General features: G+C 41.2%; 1 protein-coding gene across 1 annotated transcript in view; it reads left to right on the top strand.

Annotated features, from left to right (window-relative positions):
• Positions 1-27,287, top strand: part of Cpne8 (copine 8) — a 191,898-nt gene that overhangs the window by 118,689 nt on the left and 45,922 nt on the right. Inside the window, exons 11-13 of the mRNA XM_038343526.1 lie at positions 6,726-6,801; positions 22,787-22,840; positions 23,937-23,998. Of these exons, the coding sequence (XP_038199454.1) occupies positions 6,726-6,801; positions 22,787-22,840; positions 23,937-23,998 (192 nt within the window). The remainder of the gene's footprint in view (positions 1-6,725; positions 6,802-22,786; positions 22,841-23,936; positions 23,999-27,287) is intronic.

Here is a 27,287-nt window from a genome sequence, read left to right as displayed (position 1 = left end):
ATACATGCATGTTTAATATAGTATACAATACTATATATTCATATATGTAGTACATGCATGCATATACTACGTGGATATATAGTAATTATATATTAATTATTTATAATTATAGTTGTAAGATAAAATATAACCCATAAAGAAATTCTACTTCTGTCAGAATATGCTGATAATGAAGGAGCTGCATTGTGGGCTAAGATGGGAATCTGTGGCAGAGTGCCTGACAAGTACACAGATTTGGATTTGATCTCTGGCATTTCCAAGAAAACTAATAATCCTTACTCAGCAGACTACAACACAGAGCAGCAGATCGCATGGGAGCTCTCAAAAGTCATACTGGGACTTCTTTGGGGTTCTAGACATTCTCTACTAGAACTTCAGAAAGTTACAAACAGAAAACATTAGATCTTAGATTGAACCTTTTAAAAAGTCAGTGTTTCTAATGCTGTGATAAAACCCATGGCCAAGTCAACTTATAGAATAGAGTTCATGTGACCTAGGGTTCTAGACGGTGAGCGTTCGTGATGGTAGAGCAAAGGTATGGCAGCTGGAGCAAGCAGCTGAGAACTTGCATCTGGAACCTAACGCATAAAGCAAAGACTGCACTGGAGATGCCATGAGGCTTTGAAATGTCAAACCTGCCCCTAGTGACAAACTTTCTCTAACAAGGCCACCCCTTCTAAACCTACCCAAAATGTATCAGCTGTTGGTGCTAACTAAATTACCACGGTCAGTGAAAAGTGGGGGTTATCTCATTTAAAAGCATTCTTAAATGCTCAAAGGAGTGTTAAAGTCGATGAGGTGTGACTATAGGAAAAACAAAATCAGCAAAATGGGGAGCAAGATGGGAGAGGTCATTCTCTGAACTTCCTAAGACAGCTCTTTGCTGCGGTCATTGCCAGCCAAGAGTCCAATGTGCATGTGACTTGCCATCATGGAACTGGTGGTTTGATTTCATGCCTGGGAACAAAGGCTCCTGACATGCAGTAAATAAGGGTTTATACAGAAGGAGGAATGTACACAGCTGTGCATCTGCCTCCCCCACCATGAGTGGGAAACATCCACCATTGCTGTGGATGCTCGCTTTTCAAGACCTTGTTATTTTCAAAGACTCCACAATGCTTGCTGACACTGGTGGAAATTAAAGAAGACAGAAAAACATGGGAAATGTAAATGAAGAAGAGGAAATAAAGACAGACGCTCTCTTCCCTCATAGGAAAGACAAATTAGTGACCAAAATACCAGACAGAAACAAGAAAGGATGCATTTATTTTGGCTCAGAGTTTGGGGAATTTCCATCCATTTGTCAGGGAAAGTGTAGAGAAACTGTTCCCTTCTCACAAGAGGATGTGGGAATGCAATTCTTCACATCCTAGAGGACCAGCTCACAAGGCTTCTGAAATTGGGAATTGGATTGTGACTTACCTCTGTCAGCCAGGCCATAGCTAAGAGTTCCACAGCATCCAAAATTAGGGTGACCAGTATGGAAAAGCAAACATGAGCCTGTGGGGGGCCTTTCATATTCAAACTTCAGCAAGTGGCAATAATTTTTGTGCTGAGTTCAACATGTAGAAATATTAATTTTTATATTAAGATCACATGCAAGTCTTCATTTGAAATAAATTTCCTTCAACACACATCTGAAGCCATCATATTGTGACATACACCAAAGAGAAAGACTTCTGAAGTAAGCATCCTGGAATTCATCCAGGATTCATTTGCATATATACCTTTGAAATATTATGCTGTATTATATAGTATTTCAAATTCATAAGCTTAATATATTTCTATAGATGATATTTATATCGAAGGCTATATCAGTTATTAAGGTTATATAGGAACCTTTTTCATTGGCCTAATGAATAGTTGTTTTGAGCTACTTTGCTAAAATGTAGAATGGTATTAGGACCTTTAAAAATATAAACATCTTTGATAAAAAAATCAAATTAATTACCTGAATTTAATTTTGAAATAAAAAATAGTCATTGCTTTCAACATTTAGGTAAAGACACACACACACACACACACACACGACATATATGAATCTTAAAGTTGACAGGAACTCAGGACCACAGTATGGTAGAGAAATGGTGTTTTGGGACGTATCTGTCAGCTGTTACAAAATGTATCTGTTATAGCTGTATCTGTAGGAAATTCTTAAGAGACCGTTGTGAAACTAAGCATGAAAAACATCCGAATTGTCAGCCAAAGAAAGTACTTCAGTGTGATCGAGTAGGCACATAACGTGTGGGCAATAACAGTCAGAGCTGTGTTTAGATCTTAGGGCTTTGAAAACTGACGTAATTCACACTTTTGTTGTTGTGCTGAACTGCATATAATGGGTATGAGGGAAAATAATACCAATAGACTAGGCAACGTTATATCATAGTACAGTCAATTTGAACACTGTGCTATTGCTGGTACCTACTGTGTGTCAGGCACTGTCAGAGATGTAATCTGAATACGCTGTGCCATTCACAGTACCCTCTGTGTGCCAGGCGTTGATGTAGACATGGGAATACTGAGGTGAGATTTTTTTAACCTTCTTGTTTTCTAGGCTAATACAAGCTCAGAGGGGAAGCACGTAAACAAATGTGCATGCTGTGTGTTGGGAAATGTAATGACAGAGTGACCCTGGGTGCCTTGAGCCTTCCTTTTGTTCTGGAGAGCTAAGTGGGAGGGTGAGAAACAGGAAAGGCCCTTGGAGAAAACAATAGCTAAGTTGATAAGTGACTCTGAGGCGGATATATGGATATATCCTAAAACACATGTGGGGAGGTGATGTGTGTATTTATCGTCAAGTGTAAACATAAATTACATTTGCAGTTACCACTGGTGACAGAACGGAGATATGATTGCGTTACATAGACTGCATTTAGCCCTCGACTCAAAATTAGTTTCTTCAGTGACATTGCTAGTGATGTAGTGATCAACTTGTTCTAAATATTGATAATCCAAGCTTCACCACTGTCTCGCATGTATAAAGGGCCTAGTTCAGTCCCATGGAGGCTACCCAGCTGTCGGTCTAGAATTCCTGAGTGTCCGTGGGCTTGGTTCAGCTGTCCCTGTAAATTTCTCTCACATGATCTTGACCTCCATTGCTCATGTATTTCCTCCTCCCTCTCTTGGATTGGATTCCCGGAGCTTGGCCTGGTGCTTGGTTGTGGATCTCTGCATCTGGCTCCATCAGTTGCTGATGGTAGTTGGGATATTCACCAATATGGCACCAGGGTAAGGCCAGTTCAGGTTCTCTCCACTATTGCTAGGAGTCTTAACTGAAGTCATTATGTGGATTCTCAGGAATTCCCCTAGTACCAGTTTTTCCCCTAACCCCAGTGTGGCTCTCTCTATCAAGATCTCTCTTTTGTTGTGCTCCCACTCTGTCCTTCTCTCTCCTCCACCATCCTCCCATTCACTTGTGTTCTCATCTCTCATTACCTCCCCTTCATCACCCCCTTTCTCCAGTTTACCCTGGAGATCTCATCTAATTGCCCTTCCCTGGGCAGTCCATGTGTCTCTCTTAGGGTCCTCCTTGTTCTCTGAAGCTGTGGTTTGTAGTCTGGTCATCCTTCGCTTTACATCTATTATCCACTTCTGAGTGAGTACATACCGTATTGGTCTTTCTGAGTCTTCTCTACCTTCTGTAGTAAGTAATGCAAAGGAGAAAATTTTCTCTTCATTTTAGAATGTGCGTGCATCATTCAGAAAAGGTCACCCAGTTCGGCAGCTTCAAAGGTACATTGCTATCACTGACAACAAACAGGCTGTCATCTATCATACATTTCTCAGTTTTGTAAAAAGTAACAGATTTATGTGGCTCAAAACACCCAAGTATTAATGACCCCTTCTTGGCAAGTGAGTTCTACAGTGAGGTTAGTATAGCTGTATCAGAGTGTGCTCAGTTAGGTAACCAGGCCCTGTGATTGGATATAGATGTTCCACTCTATCAGAATGGCTTTTTGTAGGTAGATGTTCCTGAATTTGAGTCTGGATTACCAAATTCCATTTGCTTGAGACTAGTAATCATTGCTTCTCTATGTCAAATGTATGATAAGTGTCGAATGGCAGAAGTGGCATGCTAGCAATCAGGGTCTGAATACTGAATTTGAAAAAAAATGTCCAAATGCAGATAGACCCATGCAGCGTGTGTCGGGTCTCTATTCCGTATTCCCACCGAGGTTTAGTGGGAGCTTAGTGTTACAGGCCGGCTCACACTTAGCAGCATCACAGCCTTTGAGGTGATTCCATGCTTTCATCTCCATGGTTACTATTTCAGATACCCGAAAGGTGCATGGGAAAGAGGCTGGGTTCTAAATAGAATCACTAGGACTCAGGAGAATTGTAAGGTTTTTTAAAAAAGACATAGGGGGTATGAGGCTGTATTTCTTGTGGTCAAAAGAATTGTTTCATTTATCCAAATTTCATAAGAAATGTAGAAAAACAAAGGACCCGTACTAAAGTCCTATTGCGTACTTTTAATGTGTGAGTTGAGAGATTGCATTCTAGGGATTTCATCATTACATACTACTAACTTCAACACTCTCCTCTGATATCTGTATGTATGTAAATCCAATTCTGAAGGTTAATTACAGAAGTCAAGATTAGGCTGCTCTAAAAAGGAGACCCCACGTAAAACAATGGGTTGTAAGTACAGGATCTTTCATGTAAGCAGAACTGGGATGCTGGATATCAAAATGAGTTACACCTCAAGTGATTTGTAAGGTTCCTAGCAGTGAGATCACGACCTGTCCCCAGCACTTGATGGCTTTTGGAAAACAGTTTTCCTTGCCCAGCCTTACACTAGGAGAGGAGCTCGGATCCTGCCTCAACTCGATGTGCCATGCTTTGTTCAAGTTCATGGGAGGCCCCTTTCTAGGTGGAGAAGGAGGAAGAGGAGTGAAAGGGGGGGTAGATGTGACCTGTGTGGGTGGGGTACTAGAAGGAGAGGATGGAGGAGAAACCGTGATTGGTAGGTAAAATAAATGAAAAAAAAATATTTAAATAAAATAAAAAAGAAAACATTCTCTTGTGATAAAATTTTATGTAGTTGATTTTAGTTAGCTTTTTTTTTCCTTCAAAATCTTACCTTCAGAAAAGATTTTTTGTCTAGGTTCTTTGGGATTGTGAAATATAGACTGGTTTTTCTTTGCTTTACGTCTAAAAGTTGTTTATGAGTGAATACATATTATATGTATCTTTCTGGGTCTGGGTTATCTCACTCAATATGATGTTTTCTAGATCCATCCATCTGCCTGCAAATTTCAAGATGGCATTACTTTTTCCATTGTGTAAATGTACCACATCTTCTTTATCTATTCATTGGTTGAGGGGCATTTAGGTTGTTTCCAGGATCTGGCTGTGACAAACAATGCTGCTATGAACATAGCTGAGCACATGTCCCTGTGGTAAGATTGAGGCTCGTTTGGATATATACCCAAAAAGGTATTGTTGGGTCTTGGGGTAGGTTGTTTTCTAATTTTCTGAGAAATCGCCATACTGATTTCCAAAATGGCTATACACAATCCCAGAGAACCTAGACAACAAAGACGACCCTAAGAGAAACATCTAATCTACATGGGAAGCAGAAAAAGACAAGATCTCCTGAGTAAATTGGGAGCATGGGGATCATGGGAGAGGGTTGAAGAGGATAGGGGAGGAAGGAAGGAGAGCAGAGAAAAACATACGGTTCAATAAAAATAATTTAAAAAAAATTTGGTTAGTTAAATACAACTATTCATTACTTATTACTGGTCACCGGGAAAGGGCCATGACTTTTTAAGAGGTCCAGGGCTAAGCAGTAAATTCACGTAGGGCTTATGGGGACACTCATTTATGACAATGAACAGCTGGCGGGTTCTGTGACACAGGACAAAGACTACTTTTGTTTATTATAATCCTTTAGCTCCTGTCTTAGATTCCTTTCCAGTTACTGTGAAAAGCCACGTAAGGGAGAGGGCTGATTCTCACTCACAGGTTAAGGGAGAGTATATCATGGATGGGGAATCCTGGTGACAGGGGATTGAAGCAGCTGGTCATATGACCTCTTCAGCCAGCATCTGGTCATATGACCTCATCAGCCAGCAGCTGGTCATATGACCTCAGCAGGCAGGCTGCTGCACAGCTCCTTCTCCCTGCTTTCACTCCAGGACACACGAAGGGAATTGTTCCACCCACAGTGGGTGAGTCTTTCCACCGCAACCTGCACAATCAAGATGCTCCTCCTCAGGCATGCTCAGAGGGCCATCTTCAGATATTTCCAAATTCTGTCAAACTGACCGTACTCTCTAGTTCCTCTAATGGACATGTTCTTCTTTTGGTGAATTACAATTGCCTGAAGACCCATTGTCAGTAACGAATTTCTCAGCAGTATGGTTTAAACTTGGTGAAATAGTTAATCATTTGGATAACACAGGATTATCATTTGCTTTAGAGGTAAATATCATTAAAACTATTATTCCTGTTTCAAGTACTAATTTTGGTGTGTAAGTTGAATAATTGAATATTAATGAAATATTATTGATTTTAAATTTTAGATTAAGGGACAATGAAATAATATATCAATCTCTCAAGAGATTGTCTAAATTATAAAGTTGTATTCATAGAGATATTATACATTTTTAAACGCAATAAACAGTTTGTATGTAAAATGTTTTGCAATATGAATGAAAACTGAACGAGGCTGGTGAATGAGGCTGGTGCCACATACTTCTTTCTCCTCTCACTTTCAGTCATGATTTCATTGGAGAATTTACAACAAGCTATCGAGAACTTTCCAGAGGACAGTCACAATTCAACGTCTATGAGGTAAGAAGCGTTTGCCTTTACTACTGACCTCCTGTGGTAAGTAGTTTTTGCTTTGCACTGTTTTCTAAAGGTAATTGCCAAAGATTAAATGAGACATGCAAGTGTGTGTCTGTATGAGAGAGTATATACACACATACATTTATAAATTCATTGAATCTATTTGTTTCTCTAATTAATATTATTTTACTTGTTTCTTTAATTAGTTGGTTGATTTCGATAACCTGTTAAATGAAGGTATTTGTGGAGAACACATTAAGCCCTGAGTGACCGTGTATTGGTGAGTGGTGGCAAAGGCTTCCTCTTATCCCAGTACAAATGTTGACAGTGTAAGCAGAAACTTTCAACCATGGCTTCCTTCTCCAACATAACTGCAACCTGAGACAGCTCCCCCACAGAGACCTCCTACCGAGATTAGCTAAATATGCCTTGTTTATACCATGAACCTGTCTCCTCGATTTTGATATATAAAATAAACCTGCTGAGGTTTCTGGGTTGCTGCGGAGGTTGGTGTCCTCCATCAGAGCAAGCACAACTCCTCTCACTCCAGCCTTTCTTTATGCCTGTCTGTCTGTCTGTCCTTTCTTTATTCCCCCATTGCTCCAGTAAGGTTAATTCCCAAAGCCCTGGAGTCAGGCAGACAATTGGTTCTGTTTTATTCTTGCTCTTAAGTCACATGGTCTATTTATTTTGAGCTTTTAAGATTTGCCTAAGTAGCTTTTTTAAAATTTCATTTTACTTATTTTTAATTCATATTTAAGCATATGTCTGTTAGTTTGTGTGTGCATGTACCTGAAGAGAGGTCAGAAAAGGTTGCCAATGCCCAGGAATTGGGATTGCAGGTGGTTGTGAGCTGCCTGGTGTGAGTACTTGGACCAGAACCTGGATCCTCTGGAAGAGCAGTAATGCTCTTAACCACTAAGTCATCTCTCCATCCTTGAAAATATTTTTCTTTTCCTTTTCTGAAGTTAAAATATAATTAACATAATTTTCCACCTTCTGAGTCCTCTCTCTAATTCCTCTCAGTTTTACTCTCGCCCAAATTTGAAATGTCTGGCCTCTTTTTCTTTAATTTTTGGTGTGTGTGTGTGCTTCTGAATATATAAATGCAATTTTCATAATCTGTATAATGTTAATTGTAAGTAGATATGTTCAGAGTTTACTGTGTAGTATTGCATAACCCATTGATGTCCTCTTTCCTTGGAAGACTATTTCTCCTGCGCTCTGCATTGCTTCATTGCAGGTAGTGTTTTCTGTAGGTTTGGGGCTTTGGAAGATTTGCCCACTGGTGCCATCTATGCTTAGGTCTTGAGGAATGTTTTCCTTCCTTCCTTCCTTCCTTCCTTCCTTCCTTCCTTCCTTCCTTCCTTTCTTTCTTTTTCTTTCTTTCCTTCCTACCCCCCTCCCTCCCTCCCTCCCTCCCTCCCTCCCTCCCTCCCTCCCTCCCTCCCTCCTTTCTTTCTTTCTTTCTTTCTTTCTTTCTTTCTTTCTTTCTTTCTTTCTTTCTTTCTTTTTTCTTGGCTTTTTGAGACAAAGTTTCTCTGATGCTTTGTCAGAACTAGTCCTGGAACTAGTTCTTATAGACCAGGATGGCCTCGAACTCACAGAGATCTGCCTGTCTCTGCCTCTCGAGTGCTGGGATTAAAGGTGTGCACCACCACCACCAGGCATGGGAAATATTTTCTTATTTTATATTCAAATCCTAACTTGTTATATGTGCCTGAATTGCTATGCTTTGCTTCCTATCCATCACTAATCAACTGGTTCCTAATTAGAGAAGGAAAATTATTCATTTTTCTACTATTGGCATAGTATTATATCAGTGAGCTACAGTTGGCATAGTGTTCCTAAGAACCTTCACTTTCATTTAGGTAGACTCTGAAGGGAATGCCAGGGCACCGCACAGTCAGTAAAGAGACCCAGTTAACCACACATACTGAAATTGCATCTGTCCTCAGCCACCAAATCTGGGATAAGCACTGCTGACCCTTGATTGCCATTATCTGAACATTCTCTATATGTTTTCAAAACTTTAATGTATATGCGTATCAAAAGAGTATCTCAGTATTTAATGGATGATGGCACTTCTTCTCCACAAGGTACCACTAAAGCTGGCTTCTTTTGGGAGTGTAGGATTCAAATAGATTGTATTCCTCATACTGTGTTTATTTATTCATTCACTCATTGACTGATACTTTCATTGTTCTTTATCCCATGCTCGTATTAGGCTCTGCATCCTTCTGGGCATACAGAAATGAAGAATTCAGTGTGTAATAGCAAGACAGGCATAGTGTTTGCAATGATCATTTGTGCTCTGAACTGACAGTTCATGAAATTATAGATGCTAAACTCAGCTCAAGAAAGATTCAAGTCACAGGCAAAGATGGAGTAATAATCATTTCTACTTTAATCTTTCAAATAAAGGATATTAAGACTATATGGACAATGAAAGTAGCATCAGATAGTCTGTGCACATGTAAACGTTATGACATTTGATGAGCTGACAAAGAAGCTAAATAGGGATTGTTCTTATTAAATGTCCTGAAGGGATGTTGGTGCCATTAGTTCAATGTAAAGATTTTCTTTTTAATAAAGATTATCAATAGAAATCAGGCTGAAGGAAGTTAAACACAATGCATTGTGCAAAGTTTTACGATACCAGTGGACATCTGGACACAGTAACACACAGCTGTAATCCCAGCAGTCAAGAGGCTGACAGAAGTGAATTTTAAGCTCAAGTCCAACGTGTGCTGTATAGTGAGACTGTATCAATGAAGCAAGTCCTCGAGATATCCTCAGTGGTAAAGGACTGGTTGGTCTAGCATGTAAAAACCCTGAGTTCTGCCAGGCGGGGATGACACACGCCTTTAATCCCAGCACTTGGGAGGCAGAGACAGGTGGATCTCTGTGAGTTCGAGGCCAGCCTGGTCTAAAGAGCAAGTTCCAAGATAGTCAGGACTATTAAACAGAGAAACCATGTCTTGAAACAAAACAAAGCAAAGAAAACAAACAAACAAAAAAAATCAAAAACCTAAAACCTGAGTTCCCTGTACAATATGCACACACACACACACACACACACACACACACACACACGAAAGTGGGGAGGGAAAGGGAGAGGTCCCAGAGTTTGTTGCTTCTTAGTGATTAATGAATTAGATCTATAAAGAATAAATTCTTTGTGTGGGCTATGAACATCTTTGTTTTGCTAGCATATTGATCAATAGATGGTTTTATGTACATCAGGACACACATTACATGATCAAGTCGTGTAAAATATTGCTTTAGCTTTCTCTTGCTTTTTCAGTCGAGACTTCTATCATCCTTTTCTGATCCTTACGGTACATGTAAATATCCACACATCCCTCCAGAGCATATACCTGATAATAACATATTATTTTCCTTTGAGGGTTGGTTGGTGGTTTGTTGTTCTCCCCACCTCCATCTATCTTATCTATCTATCTGTCTTTCCCTTCAACCAAGGTCCCTGTTGCCTAGTCTGACCTGGCATTGTGGAAATCCTCTTGCCTCAGCCTTCCAAGAGCTAGGATTATAAGTGTTCTAACCCACCCAGTTTGGGAATCTCTGAGATTTTGTTGATTGAATATTGATATACAGATGTTTCAATTCATACACAATTCTTTTTTGTTGTTGTTTTATTATTCATTTATTTATTTATTGTTAATTAAAAATTTCCACCTCCTCCTCTCCTCCCAGTCCAAAGAACAGTCAGGGTTCCCTGCCCTGTGGGAAGTCCAAGGTCCTCCCCCTCTCCATCCAGGTCTAAGATGGTGAGCATCTAAACAGACTAGGCTCCCACAAAGCCAGTACATGCAGTAGGATCAAAAACCAGTGCCATTGTCCTTGGCTTCTCTTGTCCAGCCCTCCTTGTCAGCCACGTTCAGAGAGACCGGTTTGATCACATGCTCCATCAGTCCCAGTCCAGTTGGCCTTGGTGCGCTCCCATTAGATCAGCCCCACCGTCTGAGTGGGTGGGTGCACCCCTCGTAGTCCTGACTTCCTTGCTCATGTTCTCCCTCCTTCTGCTCCTCATTTGGACCTTAGGAGCTCAGTCCAGTGCTCCAGTGTGGGTCTCTGTCTCTAGCTTCATCCATCACCAGATGAAGGTTTTATGGTGATATGCAAGATATTCATCAGTATGGCTATAGAGGTTTTTGATCCATTTCAGGCTCCCTCTCCTCAGCTGCCCAAGGACCTAGCTAGAGATATCTCCATGGACACCTGGGAACACCTCTAGAGTCAAGTCTCTCGCCAACCCTAAAATGGTTCCCTTAATTAAGATATATACTTCCCATATCCACCCTTCCTCCATCCTACCCATCCCATTCCCCCAATCTCTCCCCATCCTCCCCTTCTCACTTTTTTCTCCCCATCTCCCCTTACCCCCACCCCACCCCCACCCCCAAGTTTCTAATTTTTGCCTGGCAGTCTTGTCTCCTTCCAATATCCAGGAGGATCACTATATGTTTTTCTTTGGGTTCACCTTCTTATTTAGCTTCTCTAGGATCATGTATTATAGGCTCAATGTCCTTTATGACTAGAATCCACTGATGAGTGAGTACATACCATATTCATCTTTTTGGGTCTGGGTTACCTCACTCAGGATAGTGTTTTCTATTTCCATCCATTTGCATGCAAAAATCAATATGTCATTGTTTTTTTACCGCTGAGTAGTACTCTAATGCGTACATATTCCATACTTTCTTTATCCATTCTTCCATTGAGGGGCATCTAGGTTGTTTCCAGGTTCTGGCTATTACAAATAATGCTGCCATGAATATAGTTGAACAAATGCTTTTGTAATATGATTGGGCATCTCTTGGGTATATTCCCAAGAGTGGTATTGCTGGATCCTGGGGTAGGTTGATCCCGAATTTCCTGAGAAACCGCCACACTGCTTTCCAAAGTGGTTGCACTCATACACAATTCTTAACATGGGCATCAAAATTCTGAAGTCATGCATTGTGCTGAGGCATCAGAACTCTCCTGAAGAGCCACGTGTTGTTTCTTTTCGAAGTTATTCCGGTGATCTTTCATCCTCAAACTTGGTAGCGAGTTTGCTTAAGAAACCCTCACACAGCAGGGTCAAAGCCTCATGATCTTCCACTGATTCCCACATTTTATGCCATATACAGCAGCACATACTCAGTTTCCTGCCTTTCACGGCTCATTATCACAATTGTTAGGAGTACGGACTGCCGTGACTGGAGACGGTACAGTCCGGACAAGGCAAAGATCAGGAAGTGGATTTGTAGGAAACTGTCCTGCTACAAACACGAGACCAGAGGTAACTGAAAATGTTCCCGACATAAATGCGCAACTGAGACTCCAAACTGCAGTTAAGTATGCTTTGTATTGTAGGTTAGAAAACTAAGCCCTATGTGAATTGTTACACTGACCCCCTAGACAGTCACAGCCTTTCCTAATTCTCCTCTCTTCTGCTTGTACCAGAAAGTCAATGATTTCACCTCTTAAAAAAGTCATTTGCACTTTTAAAAATGGGATCTGGTAGGACCTGCCCTCCAATTTAAAAATGTTCCTAGAGCTACAAAAAATCCATTTACTGAATAATTGATTAAAAATATTTTTTTTCCTCTGGATACAAGGGGGAAGACAATGACCACTGACAGCCTCCTACTTCGGAGGCAGGACTCTGGTTTTCCATCTGTCTGTCTTCCACAGGAGGTCTGTAGGTCAGCTGCTTCAGCCTATTTTCCCTGGGCTCCTCTCCTCCTTTTTGTCTAATGATTTATCCTTCCCCATGGCCTTATCATGCTTTGCCTCCACCTTGGCCTACTCAGGCTCCTCTCTCCCTGCCCTTCCTCTTCAGCATCCTGGCAGGAACAGTGGGAGGTGCATGTGACACCTAGCAGTTCACAGTACTGCATTATCTGACTGTCTCTTGATCTGCACTGGCTGGAGCCTTTTAAAACCTTCTGGGGCTGGAGAGATAACTTGGCAGGTAAGAGCATAGTCTGTTTTTGCCGAGGATTCAAGTTCTGGCCCCAGCATCCGCATCTTGCAGCTCATAGCTGCTTTCAACTCCAGCTCCAGGGTGGAACTTCAAAGGCTCCAGCACTCACAGGTGCACAGACACACATAGACATACGCGTGAGTGCGCAGAGTAAGATGAATAACTTTTAAAACTTCAGAAAATCCCTCTAGATCAATGTTCCTCAAGCTTCCTAATGCCGAGACCCTTTAATACAGTTCCTCATGCTGTGGTGACCCCCCAACCATAAAATTATTTTGTTGCTACTTAATAGCTGTAATTTTGCTACTGGTATGAATCGTAATGTAAACATCTGATCTGCAGATGGTCTTCTATGTCTCCTGTGAAAGGGTCATTTGACCCCCAAAGGAGTCAAATGCAAACCAAAACCCAAAGCAAAAGTTGAGAACCCATGTCCTCACGTCATCTCATATCCCTGAATCCCCCTTTTGGTTTCTACATCAGCCTTTCCTTTTTACCTTTGAGAGACATCCAGGTGCTAACAGTTACCGTAACTGACTAGTCTCTTTTCTGTTTTCAAAATTAATGGATTAATTTATTAAATTTTTTACATCCCAGCTGCAGTTTCCCCTCTGTCCTCTCCTCCTAGTCCCCTGTCACGCTGCTCTGTTCCTACCACTTACTAGTTTTCCTTTTATTATTAATCAAATTTTTAAAATTTATTTTATACCTAACTGCAGTTTCCCCTCCCTCCTCTCCCCGCCTCCCCACCTCCTAGTAATTCCTTCTCTTTTTCCATTCAGAAAGGGGCAGGCCTACAATAGGTGTCAACAAAGCATAGCACATTAAGATGAGGCAGGATCAAATTCCTCCCGCTGCATCCAGGCTGGGTAAGGCAACCCAGCATGGGGTATAGGTACCCAAAAGCAGGTCAAGTGTCAGGGAAAGGTACTGATCGCACTGCTAGGAGTCCTACAACAGACCAAACTATACCACTCACACACATGGGAAGGGCGTAGGTTGGTCCCATGTAGGCTCCCAAGCTGTGGTTGCAGAGTCCCTGAGCTCCCAGGAGCTCTGGTCAGTTCTCTCTACCACTGACGGTTTTCAGTAAATGTCCTGGAGATAAATCTCTTCTCAGCTCTCAAGCATTGAATTAGGTCAAATGAAGACAAGTCAAACATTGTTTCACAAAGCTTTTGTAGAGAGCTTTTAGGCAAATCAGTTAATGCTAATTCTTTTTAAGTAACACCTTTTGAGGAGCCAGTGTCTGTCCAGTCAATGGTTAACTTTTAGACTTTTTGTCTTTCTCTACTACACTTATTTGTTACTGAGCTGCATGAGAACTTGAGTTGGGCTATGCAGTGAGATTCAGTGTTTGTTCTTGAATGAATGAGCCTGAATTTTGGATCAACTCTTAGTTTTTCCAGATTCTTATAAAAAAAAAAAAAAAAGAAAAGAAAGAACGTTACTGATTTTTTTCCTGACTTCTTATTTCACATTTTAAATAAGCTTCTCTAGTTCATTTCAGTTTCTGAAGTAATAAATGTGATGATATTTGCATGCAATACCAGGTGGTTTTTTTTTTTTTTTTTTTTTTTTTTTTTTTTTTTTTTTTTTTTTTTTTTTTTTGGTTGTTGAGCCTGCCATATGTGACTACATGGCAAATCTGTAACTCAGTCGTAAATCACATTGTCCAAACTAATCCTGCTGTAACTACCACTGATGATGATGTCCCAAGAGCCAAAGAGATGAATGTGACTGAAATCCCATTAATGCTAACTGGAGTTCTTATCTATTTCCTAAAACCTAGGAAAATTCCACTACAGTTAACTGGGGTTCACATTTATTTCCTAAAACCTAGGAAAATCCCACTAAGGTTAACTGGGGTTCGCATTTATTTCCTAAAACCTAGGAAAATTTCCACTAAGGTTAACTGGGGTTCTCATCTGTTTCCTAAAACCTAGGAAAATGCTTTTCTCCTAATGCTAAATGTTAGATGCATGGTTTTAGACACAGAAGTGCTGACATACACATTTTCAAAATATTGAAATTATTTACTTCTGTTCGGTCTCAAACAACTACTGATTTCCCATTGTTCCACTTTCCCATACACAGCACAGTACTATGTACTCCAAATAACTCTGAGGTACTGCAGAATGTTTGAAGCCTCTAGATGAATTCTGACTTTGATTCCTCAACAGCCTCCTCAGATTTGAAAACTCTTGAGTTTGTAGTGGTGGTCTGGGTCCTTGCCAATGTATGCTTGTTCATGTAAAACCTGATCAATCTAGGGATTTATGAAATACATAAAAACATAAAATCACATCAAAAGAATAAATAAGCCAATTCTTATTTTATGATTTCTGCCAAATCTAGTGTGTTCTTGGTTTCATTGTGAGCCCGCACAATGCAACAATTCACTCAACACTTTCTTGATTCTTGCCTTGTTATTTTAAAATAGAATACCCATTGCTCCTTGTACTTCTTTCTCTAAAATCCCATCCTATAGACAGAGGCAGGATAGAAAGACAGTGATGGAGCTCTGGGAAAAGAAATGATTACCACACTACTGAATCTGATTGACACCTCTAGGCAGATGAGAAGCAAGAATTCTAGAGCAGCTAATTGTGGTGAGAAGTAAGACTGTGTACACTTGATGAGATATCTTGGGTACTAGAGGATGTAGAAGCTGGGACTTTGGGGATAATAAGAAAGAGTTCATCTGCAGGTCAGTCTCCCTAAAGTCTCGAAGTGGTTGATCCCAGCAAGTTGGTAGGTAATTACCTCTTCATTCCAGACCCTAGAACAGATAAAAAGAAGGGGCAACTCCTTCTGTCATTAGCCACTTCTTACAGAAGGGGGACTCCAGTGAGGGGCAGAGAGGTTCTGGCCCCAGGATCTAATAGACATAGGATGGGTTGACTTCGTATCACAGTAGGAGAACTTTCACTTGATGGGCTGAAGTGAATCGTGGTAATGCCATCATGCCCTCCTAGAGACGCATCTAAGAGTTAAAAAACTAAGACGGAAACTTTGGTTACAGAGTGAAGCAGAGATTACCCAGGAAGGCGAAGGCTGAGCAAGAAGAGTAGAAGTGAGAGAGACAGAGAGGAGCTGGTGAGCAGGGTGGGCGTCCATGGCTAGACATGTCACATGTTTAAGAACAAGTGAAAGATTCGTATTGTGTCTCAAGGGGCTGGGGGTATTTGGCAGGGGTGAGCAGGGCCAGAATGGGAAGGAAGCTAATAGACTTGTTAAGTTGGAGGAGAGCAATAGCTCACCACTTAGGATTGCAGAAATAGTAGGCGTGTTAAAAGGCTTGGTCGTGTTGGGAGGTCGTATGGATGTAGGACCTGGGAAGAGGTGGGACATTCTGTAAGGATATAGCATGAGAGGAATAGCATTTGAGGATCCATAGCATTTGAGGGGATGTGTTGCTGGTTGTCTTTGCCATTTATTCTTTTCTCTTTTTGGTGAAGGGGGCTACCACCCAACTCTCAAATACATCACACATGGAGGCTTATTCTTAGTTATGGATGTCTGGCTTTAGCTTGACTTGTGTCTAGCCAGTTTTCTTAACTTAAATTATTCTGACTACCTTTTGCCTCTGGGCTTTTTCCTTTTCTTACTTCTGTATATCTTACTTTCACTTTTACTCCATGACCGGCTGGGAAGGCTGGGTGGCTGGGTGGCTGGATGACTTGGTGGCTGGGTGGCTGGGTGGCTGGGTGGCTGGGTCACTGGGTGGTAGCTCCTGATGTTCTCCTCCTCTTGTTCTGTCATTGCTTCTCCTCTTTCTCATTTCTCTTATTTATACTCCCTGCCTGCCAGCCCCACCTATTTCTCTCTCCTGCCTCACTATTGGCTATTCAGTTCTTTATTAGACCAATCAGGTGTTTTAGACAGGCACAGAAACACAGCTTCACAGAGTTAAACAAATGCAACATGAACAAAACGTAACACATCTTAAAAATAATATTCCCCACCAGGGGTGAGGCCATCAGGGAATGCTGAGCCTTAGTGGTCAGTCAGGCCCAGCTGTTGGACGAGTTAGTAGAACCAGCCTCCTCCAAGGGCTGATCAGTTCTGTTTAAGATGGGCACTCAACTCTCCTGTGTGGAGATTAAGAAAACAGGGAAGAGCAGAGCACAAAGAATGATTACGGTGGGGTTTGTGACCAGTGAAGAGAATATTTCACCTTGCCTTAGAGAGGAAGCAGCACCCTAACAGGAGCAAAGTAAGGGTGGCAGTGTTTGAAGCCAAGGACTGTAGTACAGGTGAGATGACAGAATGCTGCCAGGAGAAAGCTTTCCTTTCAAGTCATTCAGGTGAACGGTGACCACTCCCACTGCCAAGACTGCTGCATCAACGCAAGCCAGCAGAAACAACAAGGGATCTAGAGCACTGAAGGGAAGGAACAGAAGGAATAGAGGACCAATGTAAAGAACTGTGTCTGAAGGCTGAAGGTTCCTTGCAGCCAGAGCTCCTCCACTGCATCCAAAAGGTCATCCTGCAGACATATCAGGAAGTAATAAGGCTGTCATAGGGTTGAGAGTCACTAGGAGGCTTATGTGGAATTTTCCTGTTCAGGTATAGCGGGAGTCTGGTTATTTAAAAGGAGGTGGTTCCAGTAATTAAAACATTTAAAAGACGGTAAAGCAGTAAGTATGAGGATAATGAGAATCGAGTGTTCAAGGGGAAGAGCCAAAATGGGAGGGAACCAAAGACCATTCATAGGAGAAGGTTGTCATTGAATTTTTGTCTGGTCTCTGCGTCTTTGAGACCAATCTTGAACCAGACAGGATTAGCTGGTGTGGGAGCAGCATTGTTCCTGGAGAAGGGCACAAGTCTCATCCTCAGCAACAATCATGCTGTCTAGTCCTCTTTAATGTTGGAGCTTTGCAGTAGCCAAAGAAGCAAGTTGTTAATGAAGGATGTTAAGCTGATCTGAGGTTTTTTAAAGCTTTCCAGAGAGCTGTAAGACAGAGTGCTTAAGATGCAAAGAGGCCTTCAGTCCATCTTTTGTAGCTGTGAATCCTGAAAGAGAATGCTCAGAGTGGCACGAAGAGGGATTGAGATGGATGACTCATTAGCCACCATTTCTGGGGTCGCCCAAACTTCTTTTAGGAACTTGGGACACAGATCTCTCTTAAGTGCTTCAAGCTTCCAAAGGGGAGATGTCAAAAGCACAGCAGTTAAACTGCCTGAGAGGTGGGTCCGTCTAAGGGGCCCTGGCAGAACAGATGGCAAAGATGCAGAGCATAATACAACCATGTGACAACAGTATGCATCTATGGACTGTGTTATTCGAGTGAGATAGCATCTGTAATACATACAATTCAGACTTATAGGACTACTATAACTCCCACTAAGAATGTAGTTAAGAAAATATTTGGGGCAGTTTTCCCTTATTGGAGAGCAGGCAAGAAAACTATCGTTGTCATAGGTGTTATAGGCTAAAATGGTTGATCGTCGTTACCACTGTCCATTATAAATCACGGTGTTGGTTTTAGTGGAAGAGCTTGAAATATTTTTCATTGGTCATTATAAATTCAGAATTTGGACCTCTTCTATTACAACCTTATGGAGAACATAAACAGTTAAACATCATGAGTAACATGAGTTTTGTGTAGTATTCTAAAATATATTTAGACAGCTGCCTGGACCATACACCAGAACACTGTAGATAGGACAACTGTAATTACGTTTCTGTTACATCAGAATCCTGCAAAAGGAGCAAACATCTGGAGGCTTTGTAAGAGAACTTAATTAAATTAAAGAGAAATAGAATTTTTATAAAATTGTCCAGAAAAGTTCCAAGGATACAACTTGGGTGTCCTGAATTATTTTCTAAATTTGAGAGTTTGATTTCAGGGTATATAACCACCTTCTTTAATCAGGGAACATGTAATTGGGGCATAGGTTGACACATTATATCTGTGAGGAGTGCTCTTCTAGAAAGAGGTGGTGTTCTATAGTTGCAGAATACAGCTTTTAGATTTGGCCTCTGTGCTTAAGAAGATAGGCAGGCTTGTTTTCTCAGGTATGCATAGATACTGTAGTTACTGATGTAAGCCAAGGTCTTGTTTATATCTGGTGTGTGTGTGTGTGTGTGTGTGTGTGTGTGTGTGTGTATGTGTGTATGTGATAGAATCATTAATGAGAAGTAGTTGTTCAGATAACATTTCATGCATCTAAGAATAATGTCTGAGAACTGTCATCCTTTGAATTGCCAGAGAAACACACTGAACATTTTAATCTTTGCTATACTCTCCTGCTAGATGTTTAAGACTATGTAGATAACCACAATTATTTTTTTGTTTTTTTTTTTGTTTCTTTGTTTTTTTGGTTTTTCGAAACAGGGTTTCTCTGTAGCTTTGGAGCCTGTCCTGGAACTAGCTCTTGTAGACCAGGCTGGCCTCGAACTCACAGAGATCCGCCTGCCTCTGCCTCCTGAGTGCTGGGATTAAAGGTGTGTGCCACCGCCGCCCGGCCCTTGTTTTTTTTTTTTTTTTAAACTGCTAAGGCCAGTTGAGGGTCTGGTCCTCAGGAGTCACATGGACTCATGAGGAGTCTCTAATGCCTCCAATCTCTCTCTTAACAGTTGTCGTCTATGCAGGGATAAATCAAAGGCTTAGATTGGCCTGGCTGTGGCTTCCTCTGGAAGCTCTGAAGAAACTTCTCCTGTGTGTTTATCCTTCTTTTTGTAGATTGAGCACCAGGTTAGCATTCATTGAGTGGAGCTCCAAGGCCTCTCTGAATACCCGAACAGTTGACTCTCCGCAGTTGTAGACATTTCTAGAGATGGCCTACAGTCCCTCTGGGACCTCAATGACCTTTGAGGACAAAGGGAAAAGTACTCTCCCATTCAGTCCCTCTGACCACATTGGAATAGCCTCCAAGTATGGTCATTGACCACTCAGAAGATCAGTCCACCAGTCCTGTGCTTTTCACTACTGTATAATATTTAAATAGCCAAATATTTCTAAATTATCTTTGATTTGGCATATATTTTCACCAGTTTTTATAATTGTTGATCATAGATCTTAAAAACCTTAATGTCCCACGTATTATCTCTATGTCTCATCCTTCACATACTTTATATAACTTATTTAGACCTTAATAACTTGCAAAAGCTTTTCATTTTTTACACTCTGTAAATATCCATTCATCTTAATCTTCATACGTAAATCCTTCTTTACTAAAACAACTTCCATCTTTCCATCTTTTGATATTTTTTTGCTCTTGATACAATGAGACACAATAGCATTAACAAATGAATTTACTCTCTGCTTTCAGTGTTATCTCCCCACGGGAAGGAAGAGTAAGCTATCTCTACTCCCTCTTTATCTGGTTCTAATCACAAACCAAAGTTCAATTTCATCAGGGTTCAGCAGCAGAATCAAGGAGTTATTGGGCTTACTTACAGAGAACTGGCAAAGGGTTGTTGATGGAACTGTGGGTGGCCCAGTAGCAGTCACGCTGTGGGACTTTACTCACTATGCATGAGGACATTCTGTAATCATACAGATGAGATTTTGAATATTATTGCTTGTTGCAATCATATTTATATACCTGTTCATTTGAAACTTAGCAGAGGTTTTTAGTAAACGTATTGTTCGACTGAACTAGTGAGGTGAGAGAAAAGCCCCAAAGTGTTGCTGCCAAAAGTGTGACCCTTTACAGGATATTTATTTTTTTCTCAGCTCCAGCCACCCCTGTTTGTACATTGAGGCTTTTCTCACATATGATGTGTTTCTAGGATGAATCCCAGGTGGGAAAAGGTTTCGGGTCTTTTTCTGCAACCTGGCCTGAGCGTGATCTCTTTGTTGTATGAAGCCAAAGGGGGAAGGACTTCTTTTCTTTTGTTGCTTCTTTACTGTGGTTTTGGTGCACTTTTCATCCCTACCTATGGCCCTCCGTAGTATGTCCCCAAGTCTATCCCTACCAGCTACTGTGTTGTGCCTGTATGTGTGATTATAACATTATAAACACTAGCTGTGTTGGTATGTCTCATTAGGTGATTTTTGCTGTTAAGCTTTAATAAAGGGTAAGTTAGGTATTTTCTTTAGCAACCTATAATTTTTTCCTTCCTTCTTTTTTATATCCCTCTTCTGTCTCTCCCTTTCTTCCATCTTGGTGGGGACAGTGATATCTCCCCTCTTTGTAACCCAGACTGGCCTCAATTTCACAATCCTCCTGTCTCATCTTTTTCAAGTATCTGCTACCACCACCGGGTTGCAGTTTATGATTCTTTTCAAGGAATGTATTATTATTTAGATACTTTGATCTTGAAGGCCTCGTTTAATCCAGAGGACATGTCTGAGACTGGCGAGAGGGTTCCGTGGTCCAGAGCACTCGTTGCTCCTCCACAGGAACTGATTTTTATTCCCTGCACCCACAATTGCCTGTAACTCCAGCTCGACGGGATCTCATGCCCTCTTCCTGTCTCTTCGAGCACTCTCATTGCAGAGCACATTTCTGACCTCAAAGTGAAAAGAGATCATTTATTCTGGAGCCAGATCTCAGTGACGATGGCCCAGGAACATAGATGCAGCTTTCCCCAGGTTCTGTGTTCTAAAGTGGATGACGTTTCATGAAGTTTTTTTATAATAACAGAGAAAGTCATAAATGAAGACTTAAAAAAGAATATGTTAGTAGACCTGATGTTAATGTTAGATAATGTTTGTATAAGATTCTATAAAGTCTTTTTTTTATTAATTGCATTGAGTTGGATCTCCTACAATATGCCAAAAAAAAAAAAAAAAAAAAAAAAACCCAGTGTTGCAGGTTGGCTCAGTGAATAGTAGTAAATTCAGTTTCCCAAAACAATACGCTATTACTAAAAATTAAGTTTGAGTGCACAGTAAAAAGAAAATATCTTGGTGGAAGCATCAGAGACATGGTACACAGGCAAGTGGAAAACACCTTTATTGTAAGCCTTAGACACTTTTGGCAGGATGCTTTGTTTTGTGGTTGTTGGAAGGCAGGGGTCTGAGACGTTAAGATCACAAAGGATAAGTAGTGCCTTGTTTATACATACCATTGTTTATACAAACCAAACTGATTCACCTAATGTCCACAAAGCTGTTAGGTCAGGTTCAGTGGAGGCCAACGAACATCTATTGAGAGGATCAAGACAATTCGGCTCTGGACTTGCAACATTTCCACTGTTACGGGGAGCACACCAAAGATGACCACTCAGACACAGTGTATAGCCAATTGAAAGTCTTTATTCCAGCCAGCTGGGACTACACTTACGTATTCAGGGACCAGGGGTAGCCTCAAGTGTCCAGAGGAAAGGATTTTTTAAGACAAGAACTACATCTTGCCTACAAATGCCTGCTGTCCTACTCAGCAGTGACAGGGATCTTCAAAGAAGCAAGCAGTTTCCCAGAAGTCAAGTTAGCTGGGGCATCTTGGCCTTGAGTGTTAGAATACAATGGGGTAATTTTCCTCGGGATTTTCCATCAAGCAGTTTGAATTCGAGTTCAACCTGAAAAAGACTCAGCAAGAACACAAGATGAGGAACCTCCGCACCGTCTGACCTGTCATACCACCTCTCCACTCTCAGTGAGGTTCTGGTCAGGCATGCAGGAGGTTCAGTGTGAAGGGGCAGCTTTGTCTAGAGCACCCTCATGCATGTGTCAGACAGCCACACACACACACACACACACACACTCACACACACAAACACATCCTCACACAATCATTCCCATCCTCTTACATAAGTGCATAAACACAAACATACATACAATACAGATCTTCATAAAGTATACGCATGATCCTAGGTAATCAAAACAGAGTGAATGAAAGCTATCAGGAACAAGGGACTTGTTTTAAAGGTGTCCACTGGAGATTTTTAACAGGAACTTGGCCAAGTGATTACCCAAGAGTTACCGTAAAGGCGCTGCCCTGAGATTGTGCAAGAAGTGAACGTAGCAAGCTGGAACACGTGTGTTTTTAATCTGGGGGAAGCTAACATTTTAATTGTTTGATTTGCTTTTCAAGGTGGTGAACCCCAAAAAGAAAGGAAAAAAGAAGAAATACACCAATTCAGGAACTGTAAGTCGTTTTTAACGGTGTTGGTTAAAGGCACAGATCAGAAACGGCATAACAGACTTAACAGTTTGGACGGTACTGAGATCATCTCAGAAAGAGATTTACATCACTTAGCAACTCACAACAAAGGCATGGGCTGGAAGCACTGTCTTCCTAGGAGGGTGGTTCTGGAGAATAGAGCCAGAGGCCTTGCCTGGACTCTGCTGGTTTCTGCCTAGGGAAGCAGAGGGGCTGTGCTGACCTCTCCATTCAGTGGAATTCACTGTGGTGAATCCAGCCAAGGCCAACCTCAGGACTGCATTCCTCAGTGATTCCTAAGCCTGACCTAGGAGGCCAGTACTCTCACTGATGGAATCTCAAATATCAGTCCTGGGGATGCTGGGGGAGGTCAGGCCTGGGCCATAGGGCAAGGGCAATCAAAAGATGGAAAAAATCAAGAGCGTGCTACTTTCAGATTAAAAAAAACTAAGTAATTTTTCCTAAAATTAACTTTACTCAGAAGAAACAAAGCCTTAAGTTTTCTTCATTTTCTTTAAAAGTTTTGTATTAATCATAATGGAATGGTTCAAATATTAGATGACCTTGTTAGAGTCCAGTGGCAGAAATGACTGTTTCTTGCACAGCTCACCTTGGCGGGTCCACATGTGGCTGTAACTGCTCTCCAGCTCTTCTGTCTTTCCTAATCTAATCTACAGTGGGAAACAGCACAGTGTCCCTACAGGTGACTTCCACGCTGTTCTTCACAGTCACGGAGAGGAGTCAGATAGTGAATGCTGCCTTTCATCCCTTTCCTTCTGACAACCTCAAATGCGTGTCCTGGCAGATTTAATAAATAATAATGTCTTTTGTTATTTTAAAATCTTAGGGAATAATATATTCTCTTTAGTAGAAAACTGTCCATATCCAGGCTGGGATTGCAGTCAATACTGACAAGTAATTCAGATTCTCTCTCTCTCTCTCTCTCTCTCTCTCTCTCTCTCTCTCTCTCTCTCTCTCTCTCTCTCTCTCTCTCTCTCTCTCTGTCCCTCCCTCCCTTCCTCCCTCCCTCTCCCTTTCTCTCCTTCCCCCTCTTTCTTCCCCTCCCCCTATCCCTCTCTAGGTAACCTTACTGTCTTTCTTGGTGGAAACAGAAGTCTCCTTCCTGGACTATATTAAAGGAGGGTAAGTCATCTTCTAAAACTCACACAGCATTTCTTTCTGTATAGATCGTCGTCATAACCACAGGAACAAGTTGATAACCACCTTTGAACATTATATATACATACATATGTATATATACTATGAATGCATATGTAATTTATTAATGTTTGCATTTGTGCTAAGGCAGTGCACATATGCCACAGAACCTGTATGGGGGAACTCAGAGGACAACTTGTAAGAATTGGTTCTGTCCTTTTCCACTGGGGACTCCAGGGATGGAATTCAAGGCCTTAAGCTTAGCAGCAGGCACATTTACCTGCTAAGCCATTATCCTGGGCTCTGCTTTTGACTACATTGATGCATTTTTATTTCACACCTTCACAGAAACACAAGCCTTTGCATTTTTTTCTCAGTTGGGGCTTCTATTGCTATCACAGAATGCCATGACCAAGAGCAGCTTGTAGGGGAAAGAGTTTCCGAAGGAAGTAAGGTGGGAGCTTTAACTTGGAGGCAGGAGGTGATGCAGAGGCCACGGAGGGCTCCTGCTTACTGGCTTGCTCTTCGCGACTTGCTCAGCCTGCTTTCTTATAGAACCCAGGACTACCTACCCAGCAATGGCCCCACCTACAATAGACTGGGCCCTCCTTCATCAATCACTAAGGAAATACACTACAAGCCTGCCTATAGCCTGGTATTATAGAGTCATTTGAGGTTTTCTCCTCTCAAATGACTCTAGCTTTTGTCAAGCTGACATAAAACTACCAAGGACAGATACTTCCTTCAAATAAATCCATTTGAAAAAAAATAAGAATAAGGCTACTACAGAAAACTATGGTTTACAGTTTTTCCTACACTGCAACAAGAATGTCTTTATTTCGCTGCATAAAGGAGATGCTACAAGATCACCTGGAATATGTTCTTACCATTCATTTTGTATTGATTATATTGCTAAAAAGATGTACTGGCTCACATTGCTAACATCTGTGTATGAATGATTGCCAAACTGAATAGTGTCCCTTTTTGAAAAATTTGCTAATTAAACAGGTCACTGTCCTTTTTTAACTTATTTTTATTTTTAAAATGTATTCTTTTAGAATTCCATGCATGTATACATGACATACGATCATATCTAATTCCAATCCTCTACTTCCCCCAAGCCTCCCCTGAACCCCCCTCACAACATATCCCCTTCCTACATGATGCCTTCTTCTTTATTATAGGAAATTTAATCCCGTCAGAAGTACAATTAGTGCTGTACGTATGTGGGGCCATCCACGGGAACATGGGCAACTGACTAGTAGTCAGGCCCTCAAAGATGAGTCCTTCTCCTTCCCCAGCACCTATCCACTGTCATTTTAGTCAGTTCTGTGTCTCCACAGAAACCTTTGTTGAGAAGACTTGAAAAAAGGTTTGTAGGCTCCTTCCTCCCACTCTTCCTCCCACTCTTCTTCAGGTCCATTGAAGGGTTGGGGATTTTCACTGAAGACAGTCTAAGAGGGTAGCTTGGAGCAGAGACTTCACAGCCACACCTTGCTGTCCTTCCCAGACCTTCTGCCCTGGTCTGAACCCTCTTCAGCGCATGTCAAAAGAGGTTCCTCTATAGTTAACCCCCATGGCCTGGCCTTTGTTCACTGGGTAACACTAAGAACAATAACCCAACACTCAAGGCTATGATCAGATTCTAAACACAGATGACCACTGGCCAAGTTACAAACTCCTGTATCTGCCTTTACCTTCTTGTCTTAGAACATCACCAAAATAATTCATTAATTGAAAATTAGTTAAGAAGTAAAGAAAGAGAAGATAAAAAATAGCTGAGTTGTATGCAAGGTTTGTGGGATAGTAAAAATGAACCAAGGAAATCTAAGCATGCCTTTTAAAATGTAAAACCTTTACATTGCCTCAAAGCTATATAACACTGGACTGTGTGCCGGCTGGCTACTGATGCTTCAGGAAGTACCCTTTATAATACAGCCGGGGCACAAAAAGTTAATTGCCAGAGACTACGTTACTTACCAATCTCACCCGTGAGTGATGGAAGAGGAGAGGGCTCTCATTTGGTATTTCTCTAGTACTTTGGAGTAAAATGCATTTCAGATTGTGTATTACTGTTGTTCGCATTAAAACTCCCAGAAAGTTTGCTTTATGCATACTTGATATTGAAGTACGTATATTCTAAAAGATAATAAAACTTATTAAATTAAAGCCAGGGGGTGGTGGTGCATTCCTTTAGTCCCAGCACTCAGAAAGCAGAGGCAGGTGGATCTCTGTGAGTTCGAGGCCAGCCTGGTCTTCGAGAGCTAGTTCCAGGACAGGCAACAAAGCTACAGAGAAACCCTATTTCAAAAAACCAAAAAAAAATAAATAAATAAATAAAAAAATTAAAGTATAAAAATTTTTCTGCCTCTACCAGAAATTGTTGCTACTGGAGGACAGAATACTGAGATTGAGGTATGAACTGCTGATTTTATTTCTGTCATGAAAGAAAGAGTGGGATGGCGTAGCATTGGAAAGATCCTGTGTGGATAAATTCTGAGACAGAATTCGAATAATTCAGCAGAGTTAAGAGGGGGTTGCTGGGGCTTCCAGTAGTGCATAATTGTGGCCATGAGTCTCAAGTTGACTGCATGTTTCAAACAGCAGGCCTACCTCTTCCCACCAGAACCTGTTTCTGTTTCCAATAAGTAGGAATAAAAATAATGATACCTGCTTCGAAGTAAATGTGGGATTGAATTTTGTGTAGGTCTAACCCTCAGTAATACTAGCCACTGTTTCCTTAGCTATCAGTGGGTTTAAAATACCAAAATACTTTATTGCATTTGCTTTTTATAATTTTAATGGTGGCAACTTCAGCTCTCAAAGACATGGAGAGAACAGAGAAATGTGAATGAACAAAGTCAGCGAGGTTCCTCCTTAACTAAGTTCCACTTGGAGGTAACCGTTGCTTTCAGACATCTCTGTTCACTCTGCCCACATCTTAATTTTGGTCCTTAACCTTGTAAAGATTATAGACAAAGTGTTATTAGTCCCAGTTACAAGAAATTAAATTCTTTATGGGAGAAGAGAGAGAGAGAGAGAGAGAGAGAGAGAGAGAGAGAGAGAGAGAGAGAGAGAGAGAAAGGGCTACCCATGTATTAATCAGTTCCTTTTTTTGTTTTGTTGTTGTTGTTGTTTTCAAGATAGGATTTCCCTGTATAGCCCTGACTGTCCCGGAATTTGCCCTATAGACCAGGCTGGCCTCGAACTCACAGATATCTGCCTGCCTCTGCCTCCCAAGTGCTGGGTTTAAAGGCGTGCACCACCACTGCCG

This window comes from Arvicola amphibius, chromosome 9 (assembly GCF_903992535.2).
Source record: "Arvicola amphibius chromosome 9, mArvAmp1.2, whole genome shotgun sequence".
NCBI lineage: Eukaryota > Metazoa > Chordata > Mammalia > Rodentia > Cricetidae > Arvicola > Arvicola amphibius.
The sequence above is the reverse complement of the archived record's forward strand: the minus strand, read 5'-3'. Positions and strand labels throughout refer to the sequence as shown.